At 39.3% G+C, this 19675-nt stretch overlaps 1 protein-coding gene across 1 annotated transcript in view; it reads right to left on the bottom strand.

The window, feature by feature from the left end:
* Positions 1 to 16098, bottom strand: part of tspan15 (tetraspanin 15) — a 48083-nt gene extending 31985 nt beyond the window's left edge. The window contains exons 1-3 of the mRNA XM_080427290.1: positions 15911 to 16098; positions 5543 to 5728; positions 4211 to 4285 (exon numbers count right to left, since the gene is read on the bottom strand). Coding sequence (XP_080283416.1) covers positions 4211 to 4285; positions 5543 to 5728; positions 15911 to 16003 — 354 coding nt within the window. The 5' untranslated portion in view covers positions 16004 to 16098. The remainder of the gene's footprint in view (positions 1 to 4210; positions 4286 to 5542; positions 5729 to 15910) is intronic.
* Positions 16099 to 19675: the final 3577 nt, after the last annotated feature.

Genomic DNA, 19675 nt, shown 5'->3' with positions numbered 1-19675 from the left:
ACAGACTTGGAGATGACACAGACAGATAAGACGACATGGCTGTGGAAAAGCAGCTCGTCGATCGCATCAAAGGTTCGTGTTCCTCCAGCGGTTAAATTCATATATTCATTGACCATTTTGATTTAGTTTCCACAACACGTTCATTTTGCAATCAGGGCTCACAGCCAGGCAACAGTATAGGAGTGATAAAATAGCATACTGCTGCCATTTGTCAGCAAATATTTGTCAACTCCCTTGCCTCATGATTCAAGGTGACCACTGAGCCAGAATATAAAAAGCTGTCTGTCCACCACAATCTGGTGCAGTGGGGTCACATGAGGGCTCCTTTATATATATCAGTCTGATTTGGAGAATAAGTATTTGCACAAAAGAACATTAAAGTACATTTGGATAATAAACTTTTACTCTACTAACGTTTACATTTTTCATTTTAAGTACTCTTATTATTTAATTCCTCCACACTTCATAGGTTGGCCTTTATTTAGACATAACAGTAGAGAGAGGAAACTGAGGAGCTGTTGCGATTATGTGGTCAACGCCATGTCCAGCGCACCCCGTCATACTGTAGCTTGATGAAACATGCCAGTGTGAAGAGGAACAGAGTCAGAGCAAGCAATATATATATATATATATATATATATATATATATATGGAACGAGAGTCAGAGCAAGCATATATATATATATATATATATATATATTTTTTTTTTGAAAGACAATAAGACCTCCCACTGCTTCTCTTAGGAAGGGACTGCACACTCCAATAGAGACGATGAACCCACTTGTTGCTTGTACTCATTTATTCTGCACAATGCGAAGGGACTGCACACTCCAATAGAGACGATGAACCCACTTGTTGCTTGTACTAAGTGAGTTCATCGTCTCTATTGGAGTGTGAGGAGTGGGTGCTGGTGTGGATGTCAGTGAAAGGGTCGGTGCAGGAGTGTAGCAGGGCTGGGGTGGCCCCCAGGTGGATAGAGCGGGGTCTGGGTGGGTGGGAGTGTGGATTCAGCACCCCTTAATACCCATAGAAAACATGTACGTCATATATTAACACGATTTGCCTTCGGGGTAAAGATTTTTGGAAATCTGACCTAGCCTACTAATGTTCTAAATTAGCTAAACCATTTTCCCCCATTTATGATTGAGGGTACTCTAAAATTATGCCATGTCTTGCCGAATTTAATTTATTTTCTGATACAGTCTGCTCTCATATGCGACAATAAAAAAAAATCCTCCAAAGTCCTCAATTGTTTTGTCCTTCACCCAACCGTCAGGTTACCATTTGTACTCTTTTTACAGCAAACATTTTGATGGGTAAACAGATTAATGTAATAACATGAGTTGTGGGTACAGTATGATTTATTTAGGTGTCAAACATCTGTAGTGGAAAAAGGTCCATTAGTGAGGCACCTGGTACTGCTCTGGATGAAATGGTCAGCTTTGGTCTTTTGGATTCAATTAATTAGGGGTCTACAAATACAATTTATTGCCAACAGGTTGTGACCACATCACTTTGTCGTCGCCATTAAGTGGCAAAAAGTGGCCTTTCTTTCTGATTTTCTTTAATTCTTTCCAACGATCTTATAATTTCTCCCGTCTTTGTTCTTATGTTATTCAGGATTTGAATGAGAACAAACCTGTTCACTTATTATGGATTCTAAACAGACCCTGGTGTAAGGAGTCATGTCTTTGTAAACACAACAAACTGCAAACCTTTCTCCTAACCGTGTTAGCAGGATGATTCACTTTTATTGGAATGAGATACAGGGAGAGGGACAGAGACATACAGTAAGCAGTCAGGTAGACAGATTAAAAGACATAGCAAAACAAAGGAGAAAGAAAGACCGAGATAGCGGGACAGGGTGAGACAAAGACATGGTCACACAGGTAGATAGACAAACAAAATAATGAAACATATAGAGAGACAGAGAGATGGTGAGAGAGAGACAGAAACAGAAAGGAGAAGAGAGAGAAACAGAGGAACACGGGTAAGTAGATAGCTCCATCGGTAGATATATCATACAAATGTAAATCAACCCTGCTTTTTGAATATATCAACTCTGAATACATTATACTGTCCCTGTGCTTTGCCTAAATGGAAACTCAGTTGGATCCATTTGATAAGAAACGGAATTCATGTATGAAAATGCATTGTGTCAAATGTATAATGCATGTTACTGCGTCAATCGGCTTTTATCCCGGTAGAATGTGATAAAATGTCATAACTATTCATGACTGTGTGATTGTGTCGACAAATTACTCAAAGACTTCTTACTGTTCCAACTCATGTGAAATAATGAATGTGATTATTCATGGTTCATCCATTAGTAATGATGACATCGACGTGACTGCCTTATTCAGAAAGAATAATGGCAATAATAATAATATGGGAGGCCCTAGCTTTGGAATGCCACCTTCAGAGGCTCCTATAAAAGCACAACTTATCACAACTGAAGGACATATCATATGTTAAAAAAAATATTGGATGCTTCTTTAATGTTGTACTATGATAGTACTTAAACATTTTTTTTAAAGTAATTTGACTCCAAGGATGGCAAATGCCAGCATCAGAACAATAAAGGAAGGAGGTGCAAGTAAGGTGGACAATAAAGAAAAAGACAGACACCGTGCCAACAAACATCAATAGAAAGATTTGTCCTACTGGTCAATGTGTTTGCTTTTAAACTGTCAATTGTTAAACCGGTTTCTGTATTTTAACTATTTTACTTCTTGACCCTGCATGTTTTGCATTTGAACTGGATATTGTGTTCACTTGATTGTACTGTGTTACAGTTGTTTAGTTGTGTACAAAATATGGCACCCGTTTTTCCCTTTCCCAAAATGTAAGATGTTTATTAGGCTATGAACTTGAAGGTGAACAACACACAGCTGAAGATGTGATTGTAATCAGTGTAGATGTCCTCCTCTAGAGATACCATCAGTCTCAGAGAAGAGATGGATGGAAGAGGGACAGTCAGTCAGTCAGTCAGTCAGTCAGTTTCTGACAGTCAGTCAGTCACAGTCAGGACACTACATTTTAAATCCTGACCCATAAAGCCCCAGAAGTGGCCTACCATGCGCTTTTAAGGCTTACTTTCACCCGAGTGCTCACATCCCTGGGTATGGACTAGTTTATATTATTGTTGTAACAGTGTTCATGTCCCCCGCCCCCCCCCCCCTTTGATCGATGAACAGTAGTTTAATATCATATACTGTTTAATTTCAATGGTGCTTCATTCATAAGCATAAAGCTTTGTTGGTGACAATCCATGCAACAAAGGGGGAAGGATTAGTCACACAATAAAGATGGAATTCCCCTGAGTTTGCTGCTTATTTATAAGTCAGTTGACTGTACAGTGAAAAAAGCAAACTTAACAGCTTATGTTTATCATCATTTTCATCATACATTTTTGGTCAGTATATTTAGCTACAGTAGCTAGTACATACTGATAGTGCCTCTGACATCAGGCGTAAAATAATATTGTTTCACATTGTTGTTTTTAGAATAAAAGCATCAGAGCAAGTGATAAGGATAGGGTCTATGCATAATTTCTGCACACCAGACTGGATTCAGATCATGCTCAATTAACTTCCTCAAAAAGGCCTCCAAATGAGTTGAAATCATAATGGAAATATGTAAATATATTACTTTCAAGTCTACAGGGACAGTAGAAACAAAAGCTTGTCATGAATCCCACACATAAAATCAATCCCTGTAATCCAGTCTAGTTGGTTGGACAGTTGAATGAAAAATTGTGAGGATATAATGTAAACTGTGTTGGAAGATTGTCAGACAGTCTGACACCTCTGGTTGGGAGAGTCTACATCAGTGGTCCCCAAACCTTTTAGCTCAAGACCCAAAAGAGAAATTAGACGTTTGCCCGGGACCCAAACTACTGTAGTAGAAAATAGCAGATCTACAAGCTCACAACGTGTCGCTTGACGCCACGTTGCGAGCTTGTGGATCTGCTATTTTCACTTCTTCTTAAACGTTATTATTAATTTATGGAAGTTATTAGATTTTTTTTTACCTAATTCATGAAATACGTTTGAAAAATGTTGAAAATGATTTAATTGATGACATTCTTTTTTCAAATGTAAAAAAAAGGGGGGATATTTACTCGCGACCCATTAAAAAAATGGGGATAACTGTTTGGGAGACAGTGGTCTACATAATAGATGTTTGATTGGCAGCTAAGACAACCTACCTGGTTGCGGAACACCAATGCAACGACTCCTCCCATCAGCTCCAGAATCAGACACACTGTCAGTGTGAACATGAACTACAGTATGAAAAACAAATAAGAAGAGGGTTTAATAATCATGAAATGCAAAAGACTTAACCAATCATATTCTGGAATTATATACTCCTTAACTCTTTGACTGCGGACGACGCGATAACGCGTCAAGTGCTACTTTGTCCAGTTGGCCGTCGACGCGCTCGACGCGCTGGACGCGCGTTCATTGTTTAATCTCTGATTGCGCTATGCTGCTTAATATTCAATGTTATTCTCGAGTTCCACTTACTTCACGGACATCTGCATCCGGTTTCATGGCCTGGATTCCGTTTCCGGTTTTTGATTTTTTTCCCCAGTCATTTTCGTCCAAAATAGGTAAATAAACGGGTTTTCACACGGTATAACGGACAAACGGACAGCTTCTCTTCTATAATCTATGGTCTGGGTGACGATCAGTCATCGCCGTCGTATATCACAACGTAATTTTCGCTGATCAAAACAATCTGGGTGACGTCACATCCGTTTTCATGTTTTTCCTTGTCTAATCTATGAAGAAGGGTGAGAGAGACCCAACGACATGATCACGCTGTCATGTGCTGCTCTCTGGTGGCGGATTTGTGCTGGGTCTTTACATTATGTGTCCTTAAATTATTTTCATGAGAAAAATGCAAAATATAAAAATAAAAAAACACGAAAATTGCTGGCACTGGGGGAGTACTTTATGAAAATACTCTGGCAGTCAAAGAGTTAAAAAGGCAGAAACAGAAGGCATGTACTGTATTGCAATATTCTGTCTTGGAAAGCATTTCAAATACAGTATCAACCACTTGAACACTAGACGTGTTATAAGCCTGGAGATGGGCAAGAGAAATTAATAACAAAATGTTAAAAATAGATTATGTGATATTTAACTCATTCAGTGCCATGACGTCTAAGACGTCATGGCCTGTAGCGCCCTGAGCGCCAAGTGACGTCTAAGACGTCATGAAAAAAAAGAAATGAAAAAAAAAAGAAGGTTTTTTTTTTTTTTTTTAATGTTCAGAACCCAAGATATGATGATTTGAAGATTTGCTGCTCCATTCACTTCTTGTTTAACTTCTTACTGAAAAAGGCTGTATCTCGGCTCCTAAGCACTTTTTTTTTTACAATGAATTTTGGCTGTGGCACTCAGAACCAAACTGCCATAAATAAGAATGGCACTGAATGAGTTAATTAATAAATATGAAAGGATAAAATATGATTTTGCAGGAATTTAGCGAGATATTGTGGGATAGAACAGAATCAAACAGAAGAGAAACTCACCACTTTCAATAGAGTAAGATTATCCCTGAGTGAAGCCAGAACTCCTATGAAGGAAACGATGAACATGATGATTCCCAGCACGATCAAGAAAATAGCAGGGGCCAGAAACACTCCCTGTAACGTCTTATAGCGTTGCCTCTCCACCTCAGCATAGATCCCTATAGCCAGGATGAACCCACCTATCAGCTGCAATGTGGAAATTGAAAGATGCAAAGGTCAAATGGTTAAAATGCATCCATTTCAGATATATGAATGAATCTCTATATAAAAGGTGGAAAAAGTTATAAAGGCAAGAATCTGGATCAGTGACAAACACAGAGATGGGGCTAAGCAGCCTGACCACCACAGATCAGTCTGCCTACTGATATATCTGGTGGCATTTACGTACATTAAATTCAATGTAGGGGCTAGAACAGAGGCAAAAACTGCCACTGACAAACTGCTTTGAAAACAAATCATATCATCGTACCTAATATTGGTTCTGCAATGCAGTTATTGCTTTTTATCCCTGACTGGTTTCCACCCAGTTTTAGCCTCTATATTGAATTTAGATATCACCAGATGAATCGGTAGACTGAGATATCCGATCCGATCCAAAATATGTTGCGTGCAAACTTGACATTTTAGCCTGAAGGGAATGTATTGATTGACTCTTGACTGATTTATATACAGTATGTGAGTCAACATACTATACATTATATTTATCTCTGAGTCCATGGCTAATCTTATTTGTGTATTTCTTACACAGGTGGATATTTGAGAGATTTTGTTCTATGATATAAATGTAATTATTGCAGCTTCGTCAACCAGAAAAGAAAAGATGAATATTCATTGCCTGATTAATTTCTGAGAATTGGTTAGGCTGTCCCTTTAATAATGCACTGTGGGTCCTTTGGGATTAGATGAAATAATTACTAAATCAGAAAGATATATTACAAGAAAATGCAAGGAATTTGCTTTGATGGCGCAGACATCAAAAGACAAATGGATCATTTACAAACAGAGATAAACAGATACCCTAATTAATGAATTAATTACAAACTCATGCATTAACTTGTTTTTTCTTTAATGAAAGTTAATCAATTAACCAATTAATTTGTCTAGAGAAGGAGGCTTTGTGGAGTCGGTAATAAACTTCAAGCCGCCATAATCTGTTAGCCTGGCCAAGACAACATGGGTGGGAGTGAGTGAGTCAAGCAAGTTTTTTTTGTTCAATCTGCCAGAAGAGTTTCACTACAGTGATTTTTCAAATCCTATAAACAAAAACGCATATATAACATATATTGACATATATACATATATTCTGTCTTCCATACCATACTATACCAATATAATCCTATGAAAGCAAGTCTTAATATACTTAATGTGTTTACTTTAAATTCTGGCTTTGACTGTACCGTGACCTACAGTAACAGCATGCTAGCCAGCCAATGGGCTGATAATAAATGCAGAGGCAGCATGGCGATGTACTGTAGCAGTGAAAGCATGCTGCTAATCACAGGCTACAGTATGTGTACAAAGTAAACACACACACACACACACACACACACACACACACATACCCCCACAAAAACACACACATACACACCCACCCACACATCCTTAAGTCTGACATTACAACTCAAATGCGCGCACGCGCGCGCGCACACACGCACACGCACACACACACACACACACATTTACTTTCACACTTAATAATCTCCCTTTAATGACTAGTTGGTGCTTTTCCAACTGTGGGCCACAGCCAGGGTTTCTGGTTCTCCACATGAAAAATGAAAGCTACCATTGTTTAATGAGCCGAATAGTGAATAGGTGACATGTACGATTTATCCCCGTATCACAAGACCAGTAATATATTTTTATGATCTTGGGTCGTACTTTTATCAAACCTCAGTCCCACGGTGACAGATCTCACATCGTATATCTGAGATACCGCTCTTCTATATCCAATTTTTTTAAAGCCAAATGACCAAACTAGAGGAAGTCTTCAGTAGGTCTAATAAATCAGTTCAAAGCAACCAGCATCAGAGTTAGTTACAGGTGTACAGTAAACCCTACTGGTGGGAATTTTAGAAAGGTAACAATTTATAATAAAAGGTGCTGGTAATACACATTAATAAACAGTTAATACGGCCCTTATAAGTGCTATGCTTTTATGAGTATATGTGTTAATAATAGCATTGTAAACATGTTTTAGATTATAAGACAAAGATTTAATAGACTGCTTAAGAACATTTAAAAGCCTTGAGTTTATTAGTTGTTTATAGCATAGCATTACAAACACATTCATTCAACCTTTCCTAAGCGGTCTTGTTGTTTTATTAACATTATAAGAAAGTTTATTGTACATTTATTAGCGGTTAACAATGCACTCATTAAAAGTTTAATTATGATTTTTGTATCTACCTGGTCTTAAGTGGGAACAAGCCTTATTAATGTTAATAAATCCTTTATAATGCACTTATTAACAGTTAACTATGCTTTTCTCAGCTACCCATCTGGATGATCAAAAACACACTGATATTTTTTCGACAAGCAGAAAAAAGTGGTAGATGCAAAAATTCTAGATAAACTGTTAATATTTGCATAATAAATGCAGAATAAACTATGTTTGAATTAATTTTACTTTTAAAGATTTTTTGGGGGGGCTTTTTATGCCTTTATTTAGAGAGGCATAGGGAAAGTAGGCTGACAGGAAATGGGGAGAGAGATGGGGGGGCGGTGACACGCAGCAAAGGTCGTCGGGAACGGGAGTCGAACCCGCGACACGCTGTCAGGCTGGCATTGCAGCTTGGGTGCCTGGACCGTCACGCTACGGCCCATGTTTTAATTTTAACTAGAAAAGAGCGCTCCTCTGAGCACAGGTCTCCGCCAGGCCGGGTTGCCTACCCAGGGCCCACAAACTTTGAAAGGGAGTCATAGCCAATTGGAATGGGATCTGAATAATACATCTCGATCACATGACCCCAGAGATAATGTGCACCGATTTGTGGGAGTGTTGGACAAAATCTGCAGTAGGGGTAGTAGCAAAAGGTGTGTTCAATTGTAATCAATCAGAATGGATTCTGAAAATTCTTACAGATACATCTTGATCACATGACTAGAGATAAGGTGTACCACAGGACATGAGGAAGGAAGGAAAGGAAAAATAACTAGAACAAGTGCTCCTCGGAGCACAGGTCTCCGCCAAGTTAGGTAGGTTATTGTGGCCCAGCAATGTTGATGGAATATGCATCTTGATCACATGACTATAGAGATAATGTGGACCGATTAGCTGTTTGTTATGAGTAATATCCAAAAAAATTTTTTGTAAAAATCTGCCTCTTGGTGGCGCTATAATAGGTCAATGTCAAAAGGGTGGCATTTGTTCCTCAACATAGTGAGAATGAGCATGCAAAATGTCACGGAAGTCGCACCCAAAAACTGTATATATGTTAATCTTGTTTGACTGCGAGTCATTATTTGAGGCATTTTTTTCAAAACGGAGCACTCCTGCAAACTTTGGAAGCCAATCTTAGCCAATCAGGATACTGACTTGCGTGATGTTTGGACAAAATCTGTAGGAGTAATATAAAAAAAATGTTTTGCAAAAATCGACCTCCTGGTACTATAACAGGCCGATCTGAAAAACAGAGGTTCTGATCTGGCATCCAGGGAGTGTGCGGGCACAGTTTCGCTACAAGCGGCCCAACGGTGCCGGAGATTAGCTGTTCACAGACAGACAGACACACACACACACACGGACGGACAGGGTCCAAAACATAGTCTCTGCCACGCCTTCGGCCTGGCGGAGACAATGAAGAAGGGAGGGAAGGAATGGAGAGAGGATCATATAACTGCAACACTGAGTTAGGAGTTGTGTTTATATTCCACCATGTCTTTTCCTTACATGTCCTGACTTGCTCTCTGTTATGCTACTAGCTACTGGCTGTCTGCCAGCCCACCCCTAAGGCACTTCCATTCAACGAGAGGAGAGCACTCCAAACCATTTACTTTACCTTTTTAAACAGAGCGACTAACAATTACTGTCTACAATAGAATAAGTCAACAGTCATGAGTTACAATCATAACAAGTGCCATTGTTTATCGTTCATGTACACAAATCTTACCTAAAATGTCAGAGATAATCGGACTATGGATAATCGGAATAACACAGACAATTCTGTTTTAGGTTCCATTTTCCCTTCCAAGGCATGCATTCAGACAGCAGATGATCCTTAGTGAAAGTACAGGGTGATTAGGTCCAGGTTATGTTATTACAAGACCCCTCTCTCACTCAAGGCCCCCACTTTCCAGCACTTTCAAAGGTAGCTCTGAACCAGACTATCTAGTCCAAGGCCAGAAAGGAATGTAACATAGGAAATAGGTTGATTCACCTCAAAGAGACAATTGTGATTTTTTTTTAAAATTCATAACCACAAATTCTTTTACACAACTTGACTTTTCTTTTCTTCTATTTTATAGCCAAAGGATAGTGGTATTTTGGCATACGTTATGTTATGGATGGATACCCTCACTTGCAACCTGTCAAACATGATCACTTTTGCAGTTCTTTTTTATAATATCATAGGATCAGACCATGTGTTTAGTTCCCACTAGTTCAAAACTACAGATCCATGTGATTGTCATGTGCAGAAAAGGTAATACACCAATGAAAATAAAATGACATGGATTATCTAACCCTAAGCCCCAAGAAGACACTTTACTACTTACAGGCATGCAAACAGCCTGAGGTGAAAAAGGTGACAACATATTGTTTTCTTTCGGGTCAGGTGTCACACAATTGCCCTATTTGGGTTCAAAAAGGTGACTGTAGCTGAAAAGTGACACTTTTGCATGTCTGTACTTAGCTTTATGTCAGACTGAGAATCAAATCAGGGTAATAAAAGATATACTGTAACAGATAAACTGATATGGCTTTTCCACTGCAGCATGCTAACTTTTCATAATTGTCTGGCTAGTGGATACCAATCTGATTCATTAGGCTGATCATATGAAAATGACTGATCAATTTATTGAATGATGAATACTAACTAATAATAATTTTCAAATATCCTCTGATGTGCGAATAAGAAAATGTAGGCCACTATTAACATGTACATTTCTGACATGTTACAGTAGGTCTTGGTACTTCAGAATTGGGGAATTACGGTTAGCGTATTGATATGACACAAACCTAAATACTGATCCTTCCCACCATATCTATCCACAGTGAGAGCTATACAGACCAGTGTTTATCAAAGATTGGGTTAATAATTTAATGGATCCTGTTAAGTAAAAAAAAAACATTTCCAAGTCACCATAATATGCTGAATAACCCACAATGGACTTGTAGGTACGCAACCAACGGATATGGTGACGGTGTCTTTTACTTGAAACTGTAAGCATGAATAATAACTGGAAAACCAGACTGGGGTCATGGGAAAAACTATTTCAAACATCTTGGTATTTAGAGCAATTCAGTATGTTGCCTAGCTGGTTCTGTGACTGGAAGCAAGAACCCTATTAATGGTTACTGCCGAACACAATTAGCTCAAATCAGTTCTGAATTCAGCTTGCCATGGCAATAATATGAGAACGAGAACCCTTTAAAGGATTAGAGAAGCATAATGAAATAAAGGAAGGAAGCAGAAAGTTTGACCGGGCAAGTCTCGGGTTAGGCCTAGTGTCAATTTATCTCCCACCAAGTTTATTTTTACCTCCGCCAGGCCGATAGGCAGAAAGGCAGAGAATATGATTTCACCACTGTGTTTGTGTGCGTGTTTATCTGTCTGTCTCTCTGACTGCCTGGTGTGGGTCTGTCTGTGCACTGCTGCATGCACAATATGCCATGGGAGACGCCACCCAATTTTTTTTTAATCGGCCTCATGGTGACGCTATACAAGCCTTCTTTACGTTTTCTCTAAAACTCTTGGGCCGTAGTTCGGAAAACAATTCCTGGATTCCTTGGATTATGACAACTCCCATTTTACATTTTCTGCAAAGACACTTTTTGCTTCTACTATTCCACATTGTGTCCATTCCGAATGGCTATGATTGCCTTCCAAAGTTTGTGGGAGGAACCTATTTTACAAAGACATAATGAACGCAGTGTCCAATGTACCCCACATTTTTATCACACATTGAGGGGCCTCTAAACAACACAGAGCCAAAAGTGATTTTAATTTCACCCAAAGGGTACGCCACAAATGCTTCAAATGTTTGTTGCAGAAACATACAGTAGAATCACATGAGAAGCCTCTATACAGTGCATACCAAAACCACTTTCACTTCTGCCCATATAAAATTTTAAACCGTGTCATAGAAATGCTATCCTCCCAGCTTCCTCGCACCCTGACGGCTGCAACCCATGACTTACACAGCCCTGGCTAGGCAAACCAGCCTGGCTGGAGCACCATATAGTTTTTATTTAGTTTAAACAAAAAAAATAAGAAGTACTGTCTCCTCCATGTTATTCCTTCAAGGGAAAACACAGGAAGCATTGTGGGGTTGTTTACATCCTCAGTTGCTCAGCCCTAATGTTAGCATCCTGTTCTGGAACATAATGAAGGAAAATTGTGGGACAAGTTATATATAGTCAGAATATACTGTAGTATGAAGCCAGATTAGATAAACTGAGCAATGGAGATAGTGTGATAGTGATACTGTATACCAGGGACCTTTTTCAGTAACATGGTAAGGAACCATGTTATAATAACCTACCAAAATAAATTTGGTGAATTGTCTCTGAAGTGAGACACTGAGATTCAAAAGTAGCTGGGCTATGAAAGGTTGTTCAGTTCAGTTCTGATCAGTTCAGCATCTTGCATGATGTCAATAGACCATTTAGCCCGACTCTTCATTCGGGTCTCTGCCCGTCTCTCATCATTTCCATCTCAAATAAGCTCTCCAGTCCCCGCACCCCTCCCATATCCAATCCATCCTCCTCTATTTCATTTAATTTAAAACATTTCAGGCATTTCACAAATGCCCGAAGCCTATAAGTTCTCATTGTTGTAAATGGTGTGTCAATAGACCATCTATCTGCCCAAATATAGAATATCTGCTGTGCGGTCTGTGAGAAGAGATTACTTGCTTGCTGAGTTTAGAGGCAAATAAATGTCTAGCTCTATGAATGTATAGTGAAAAATAATGGTTTTATACAAGTGATAAGGTTTGTGATTAGATTTTTAAAAGAAAATGTGTTACGACTGAGATTGAGGCATGGCATATTTATTTCTAAAATAGATTAAATTTGACTGATTTCCTTTAAATTAGTAACTTTTTTTGCTTGTTCCTGGGGGGGAAAAAAGAAAAGATACAGAACTAGAAAAAGTGCTCCTTGGAGCACAGGTCTCCGCCAGGTCAGTTAGGTTATTGTGGCCTCCTGGTGGCGCTATAATAGGCCAATGTGAATAGGGTGCCATTTCTTCTTAGGCCTTTCACGGCAATCAGACACTGCATTCATCATTTGAGGCATTTTGTTCCAAAAATGTGTTTTGCTAAATTAGACCTGCTGGTGGCGCTATAACAGGCCAATGTGAAAAGGGTGGCATTTCTTCCTCGGCCTAGTGGGAATATGCGTGCAAAATGTCACTGAAATTGCATGCTGCGTTCATGATTTAAGGCATTTTGTTCAAAACGGACCAATCCTGCAAACTTTGGAAGCCAATCTTGGGCAATCAGGATGGAATATGGGAAATCGGACAGATCCGTGTTGATCACATGACTATCGAGATACTGTGTACCAATTTGTGTGATGTTTGGACAAAATCTTTAGGAGTAATATCGAAAAATGTGTTTTGCACAAATCGGCCTCCTGGTGGCGCTATAACAGGCCAATCTGAAAAATGCCAATTCAGAGGTTCTGAATTGGCATCCAGGGAGTGTGTGTGCACAGTTTCGCAGCGACCGGGCCAACAATGCCGGAGATTAGCTGGTCACAGACAGAAGGACACACACACGGACACACGGACACACGGACACACGGACAGGGTGCAAAACATACTCTCTCGCCATGCCTTTCGGCCTGGCGGAGACAATAAGAGTTCAAAACAAGTTAAGATCAACATTTTCCCCCAGTGTAGTAGAGAGGGGAGGTGGGAGGGTTAGATTTGTCTGATCTGATGCCAAGTGCCCTTCAACTCTTGTAGAAGTGATGTGTCTAATAGTAATACTCTGCCTAAAAACTCCATTACAGTGTTATCTGACACCAGCTTTGGTGGTGAAGTGGACTGTCGCTGTCAATGAGATAATGGGCTTTTACTTTTGTTTTGCAAACTAACTGAGAACTCTCACCAGGGGACATTTCACCTCAGCACCGTAAAATAAATATTTAACACAAGGAGAGGGGGACAGCTGTTTTTCTTTTCGGTTTCAAAGTGACGAAACTATGTGGAGCCGCAAAAAAAAACCTGTTTGTGTTTCTGTCCCTCCCTATGTTGACAGTGCATACAGGTAAGTACAGGTAGTCAGTCCACTGCAGAGGGTGTGGCTGTTGGTTGCAAGATAACTCACACTGTCACACATGAACACTGAGCAGTCTACTTAACCATAGGTAGATTTAGCCTAGTACTCAAAATCTTAAGAAAAATAAATATCAGTCCAAAAAGGTCAACCATCCTAGCGGTTCCCAAACTTTTTAGCTCGAGACCCAAAAGAGAAATGTCTCCCTGTGACCCAAACTAGTGAAAATAGCCCGGAATTCACTACAACTTAGCTTTTTTACAACAAGGGTTATTTTATTAGATTGTAATGATAATAATTAAAAGATGAGTATGTATTGCTTTCTATCGTTATAGCGATTTTTAACTGGCATTCGGTCCATTGGTAAAACATTTGTTTTTTTTTACACAATAAGCAGGTTATTTGTATATCCGCAAGGCCAAAGGCACGGAAGTCAGGGCAGAACCTCTGGCCCACATTTTTCACATCGGTCTGTTATAGCGCCACCAGGAGGCCGATTTTTGCAAAACAATTTTTTGGATATTACTCCTACAAAGTTTGTCCTACCATCACACAAATCGGTACACGGTATCTCTATAGTCATGTGATCAAGACAGATTTGTCGGATTTTTCATATTCCATCCTGATTGGCTAAGATTGTCTTCGAAAGTTTGCAGGAGTGGCCTGTTTTGTACAAAATGTGTCAAATCATGAACGCAGTGTCCAATTTCCGTGAAACTTTGTACGCACATCCACACTAGGCCAAGGAAGAAATGCCACATTTTTTAAATCAGCCTCAGGCGCTGTAACAGGCAGATTCACGTTTTGGCCTAGAACTCTTGAACTTGTAGGTCATACAATCAACATCTTTTCCCCCTGGATTCTGTGGCATTCTTCCTTGGCCTAGTGGGGACATGCGTGCAAAGTTTTACGGAAATCTCACGCTGCATTCATGATTTGAGGCATTTTGTACAAAACAGGCCACTCCTGCAAACTTTGGAAGCCAATCTTAGCCAATCAGGATGGAATATGAAAAATCTGACAAATCTGTCTTGATCACATGACTATAGAGATACTGTGTACCGATTTGTGTGATGGTAGGACAACATTTGTAGGAGTAATATCAATTTTTTTTTTGTACAAAAATCGGCCTCCTGTTGGCAGACCGATGTGAAACATTTGGGCCAGAGGTTCTGCCCTGACCTCCGTGCATTTGGCCTTGCGGATATACAAATAACCTGCTTATCGTAAAAAAATATATATCATTTTTACCAATGGACCGAATGCCCCGACCCCCCAGTTAAAATTTGATATAACGATAGAAAGCAATAAATGAATTTGTTTTAACACTCATCTTTTAATTATTATTATCATTACAAACTAATAAAGTAACCCTTGTTGTAAAAAAAAACAAAGTTGTCCTTAAACAGATTTGTTCGGTAGAACATAGAATTTATGGAATTAGATTAGATATTTGCCATTCATTTAAGAAATTATTTAGAAAAATGGAAAAAAGAAATTTAGGAAATAAAAACAATAAAGGGGATATTTACTTGCGATTAATATCGCCAGTAAATAAAATATTTAAAATTAATTAAATCTTTAAAACTAACAACAAAGTCTTGTTTCGGGTTTTCTTTACCAATGTTCCTTATCTGGGTCTCTCTCTCTATCACACGAGTTGGAATCACTTTTGCAATGATGTAACTTGCTCGACTTTGGTCGACAAATATTGCAAAATAAATAATGCCCTAGTGCAATGCGCGCGCGCGCACACACACACACACACACACACACACACACACACACACACACACACACACCCAGTTTGTCCCTCAGTTGCCGCGGCTCGGCTACTGCTTCACAAACGGGACTTGTGGCTGCTTCGTCTCTGTGTAAATAAACAGCTGTTCGCCGTTTGTTTAACTGTCTACTGATACTCACCCACCAGCCGATGCCGTATCCAAACAGGGTGAATTTGAGGAGAACGTAGGAGCATCGGTGACAGTATCGCACCTCGCCGTCACTGTTGGCCATTGTGTTGTTTAATGCTGACTGACCATCCACTTCACTTCACTTCAGCAGCCAGCGGTGTTGTTGATACGCTACTTCCGCGTTGTCAGCGACCGCCCGGCCGCCGCACACCTGCTATATGTGTGTCATGATGTCATGTGTGTCATGCGGCTCATGCCTGATGGAAGTGTGTGTGTGTGTGTGTGTGTGTGTGTGTGTGTGTCTGCTCAGACAGAACCTCATTTGTGTTAGATTTAACATTCAGAACCTCCCTCAACAATACCCAAACACAAACAAAACCACTACAAAACTAAAACAAAAAAAGTAGTAGTATTGGCTGTTTTGTTCCACTTTTTCTTTGCCAATGTAAACGGATGTTTTAAAACAAGTTCATGCCAATTAAGCTCATTTTAATTGTATTGAATTGAATTGAACTGAATTGAACTGAGAGAGAGAGAGAGATTCTAATTTACTTGTCTGTGTTGCATTACTATCTTGCTGAGCTGTTCCAGTTTTGGATTTAATTGAAGTTCAATTAACACACACACACACACACACACACGCACGCACGCGCACACACACACACACACACACACACACACACACACACACACACACACACACACACACACACACACACACACACACACACACACACACACAGCAAAATCTTGTATTAAATTAACTCTTTGGGACAGGATTTTACAGAGAGAACACCAAACAAATCAAGATCAAACAGTACTTAGAAGAGAGAGCGAATCCGAGTTTCTCAACATCCAATTAAAATAAACACATTAATTCATGCTCTGCCCTCTTGAATTTAATCACTATAATTGCTGTGCTTTTAGCCAAAGAAATGCTATGAGCAAATGGCAATTTCAACTTTGCAGAGTTAGAAATTGTGTGTTAATTGAATACGTAGAATGTTGTATAGCTTTATCTTCTTCTTTAACAAGCATAAAAGATTCTGCTGTCCATAAATGAGTGAGAGTATTAATAAAGATGCATCTACATGCATTGGATTAAGTTGATAAGCTGTTCAGTGTAACTCAACAATCAGTACTGTGTGTTCTCTGTGATGAATACATGTAATTCTAATCACTGGTTATGTTGTGAATACAGATGGGCAAGAAATAAAAAGAGAATAGCCTGCATCAGTGGTTCTCAAAGGGGTGCAGGAACCACTGGTGGACAGTAACGGAGTAAATGTACTTGAGTACTGTACTTGAGTACAGATTCTGAGGATCTGTACTTTACATGAGTATTCGGGTTTTTTTTATACTTATTACTCATACTTGTGTACATTTCCAAGACAAATATTTTGCTTTTACTCAAGTACATTTCTAGGAAGGCTGTAAAGTACCTTGTATAGAGCAGACAGTTGTAGAATTACGTATACTTAATCTAACAACAATAAGATCTTCTCTTATGGGCTTCTCTGGCAACACATCTTTTCAACTTATGAATCAGTTTGGGGGTCTTTGACATGAAACCGAACCATTGGCTTACATTATCTGAATTGTTCCAAGATGGCTTTCAGTTTGGGGACACAGCACCATAATCACACTGGGATCAAACCTCAACTCCCATATAGCCCATATACCGTCTTCAGAAACGAGCTGTAAGAACAATAAGTTGTGCACACCCAAGACTTTCATCTCAGCCTTTATTTATCCGATTAGGTGTCTCAGTATTTATCAAGTGAACCATCTACAAATTGGCTTATTTGTTTATGGCTTATTGGGGAGAACCCTTCCCTCCTTTTTTCATCATATATTTGAGTATAATTTTCAGGTTCATAATTACCCAACACGTAGCTCAAATAACCTCAGACCCCCAAAGGCCCGTACCTCTCAAACACAGTTTAATATAGGCTTCAGAGGGTCTAAAATATGGAATTCTCTGCCATTACATCTATGGAAGTTGTCTTCTCACCAATTTAAGAAGTTTCTAAAATCGCTTCTCTTAACAACCAAATACTTTCCATATGGTCTGCCTAATATAATATAATAACATTTTCCCTAGAGGTTTACATTTGGTTCCCCTGACTTTTATTGTTGTAATATGTTTTTGCTGATTCTTTCTTTTTTTTGTCAGTGTCCATTTTGGTCTTTTCCGTTCTGTTTCTTCATCTGTATGACATGTCTATTAGTGTTTAAACTGTAATGGATGTGTATATTCCACATTGATGTTAATTTTATCCTATGAATATACAAATATTCCCGGAGAATGCCACTTCTCAAGCCCCTGGAGGGTTTTTAGGCATTCTCCTTCACATTTTTACAGAATCTTTGTGTATCCTTTTTAAATGTTCTTGTAAGTGATAATAAACAAACAAACAACAAACAAACAAACAAACAAAACTGATCTCAAACTGGCATGTTCCCCTCCCACCATCCTTTCACATCTTCTCCCACCCTATCTATCTCTTGCCTATATAGACAGTAATCTTTCAAATGAAGGCTTCTAACAAGATAAACAGTGTTTCTACAAGAAAAGTGCAGAAAGCTGGCAGCTGCAAAGATTAAACACCTGTGAATGTAACAACCCCAAAAGCACTTTCCTAGGAAGCCTGTTTTCTACACAGTAAACACACCCCTCATTTACCAGCTGAAACATTAACTACACTTTATTGAACCAATGATTATGATTCAATAACTTCATATTTGTTATTCTGAAATGAGCAATTCTGCAAAAGCTCTTTGTATTCCATGCAGGTGTGCAGAAAGCTGGCAGCTGCAAATATTCCAACAGCACTTTGCTAGGAACCCTGTTTTCTGGTCAAATCCTGACCCCTTTCTGGTCCATTTGTATGCTCTCAGAGGTAAATTAACATTGAAGATTTTACTGTGTAGCCAACACGTTTTCCTCTGTATCCTACATCTTTACTTTTCTGTTCACACTTTTGATCTATATCCTAGTCTATGTCTATCTATCTTCCCACTCCCACACTCTTTGATCTGAGACTTGGATACGCACTCCCCTCCATCTCCATCACTGTCTTTGTATCCATCTTGGTCGCCCACAGGCATCCCCCCATCACACACACACACACACACACACACACACACACACACACACACACACACACACACACACACACACACACACACACACACACACACACACACACACACACACACACCACGCGCACACTTGCGCGTGCACACACACACACACACACACACACACACACACACACACACACACACACACACGCACACACACGCACACACACGCACAGACACGCACAGACACACAGCATGCACACACACACAGAAATATATTTAGAGGGAACACCTGTTTTATAGCAATGCTGTTGTGAAGTGATCATTTCAGTTAAAATATTTTTATATTATTGCTCAATATTTTGATCATTAGAACGGGGTCTCCCCGTCTCTCCAGCAAGTGAACAGAAAATACAATTTCAGGTCATGGTACCAATTTCATCCAATCAGGAGAGAGAACATATACAACAAGTGAAATTGGAAGTGATGAAGCTGATAAGTGACCTGCACCTGAAAATGTATTTTCTGTTTACTAAAGAGCTGGAGAGACGGGGAGACCATACCTCTATGGGGGAGACCCTGTTACTGAGAAAACACTACATTAATAATGACAGAATATAGAGCCTTCTAATAAAAAAAACTTTTGTTTTAACCAAACAATATCACTTCACTACCTTTAAAATTAGCT

The sequence above is a fragment of the Gymnoscopelus braueri genome, assembly GCF_963280865.1.
Source record: "Gymnoscopelus braueri genome assembly, chromosome: 1".
Taxonomy (NCBI): domain Eukaryota; kingdom Metazoa; phylum Chordata; class Actinopteri; order Myctophiformes; family Myctophidae; genus Gymnoscopelus; species Gymnoscopelus braueri.
This window is presented reverse-complemented; position numbering and strand designations above follow the sequence as displayed.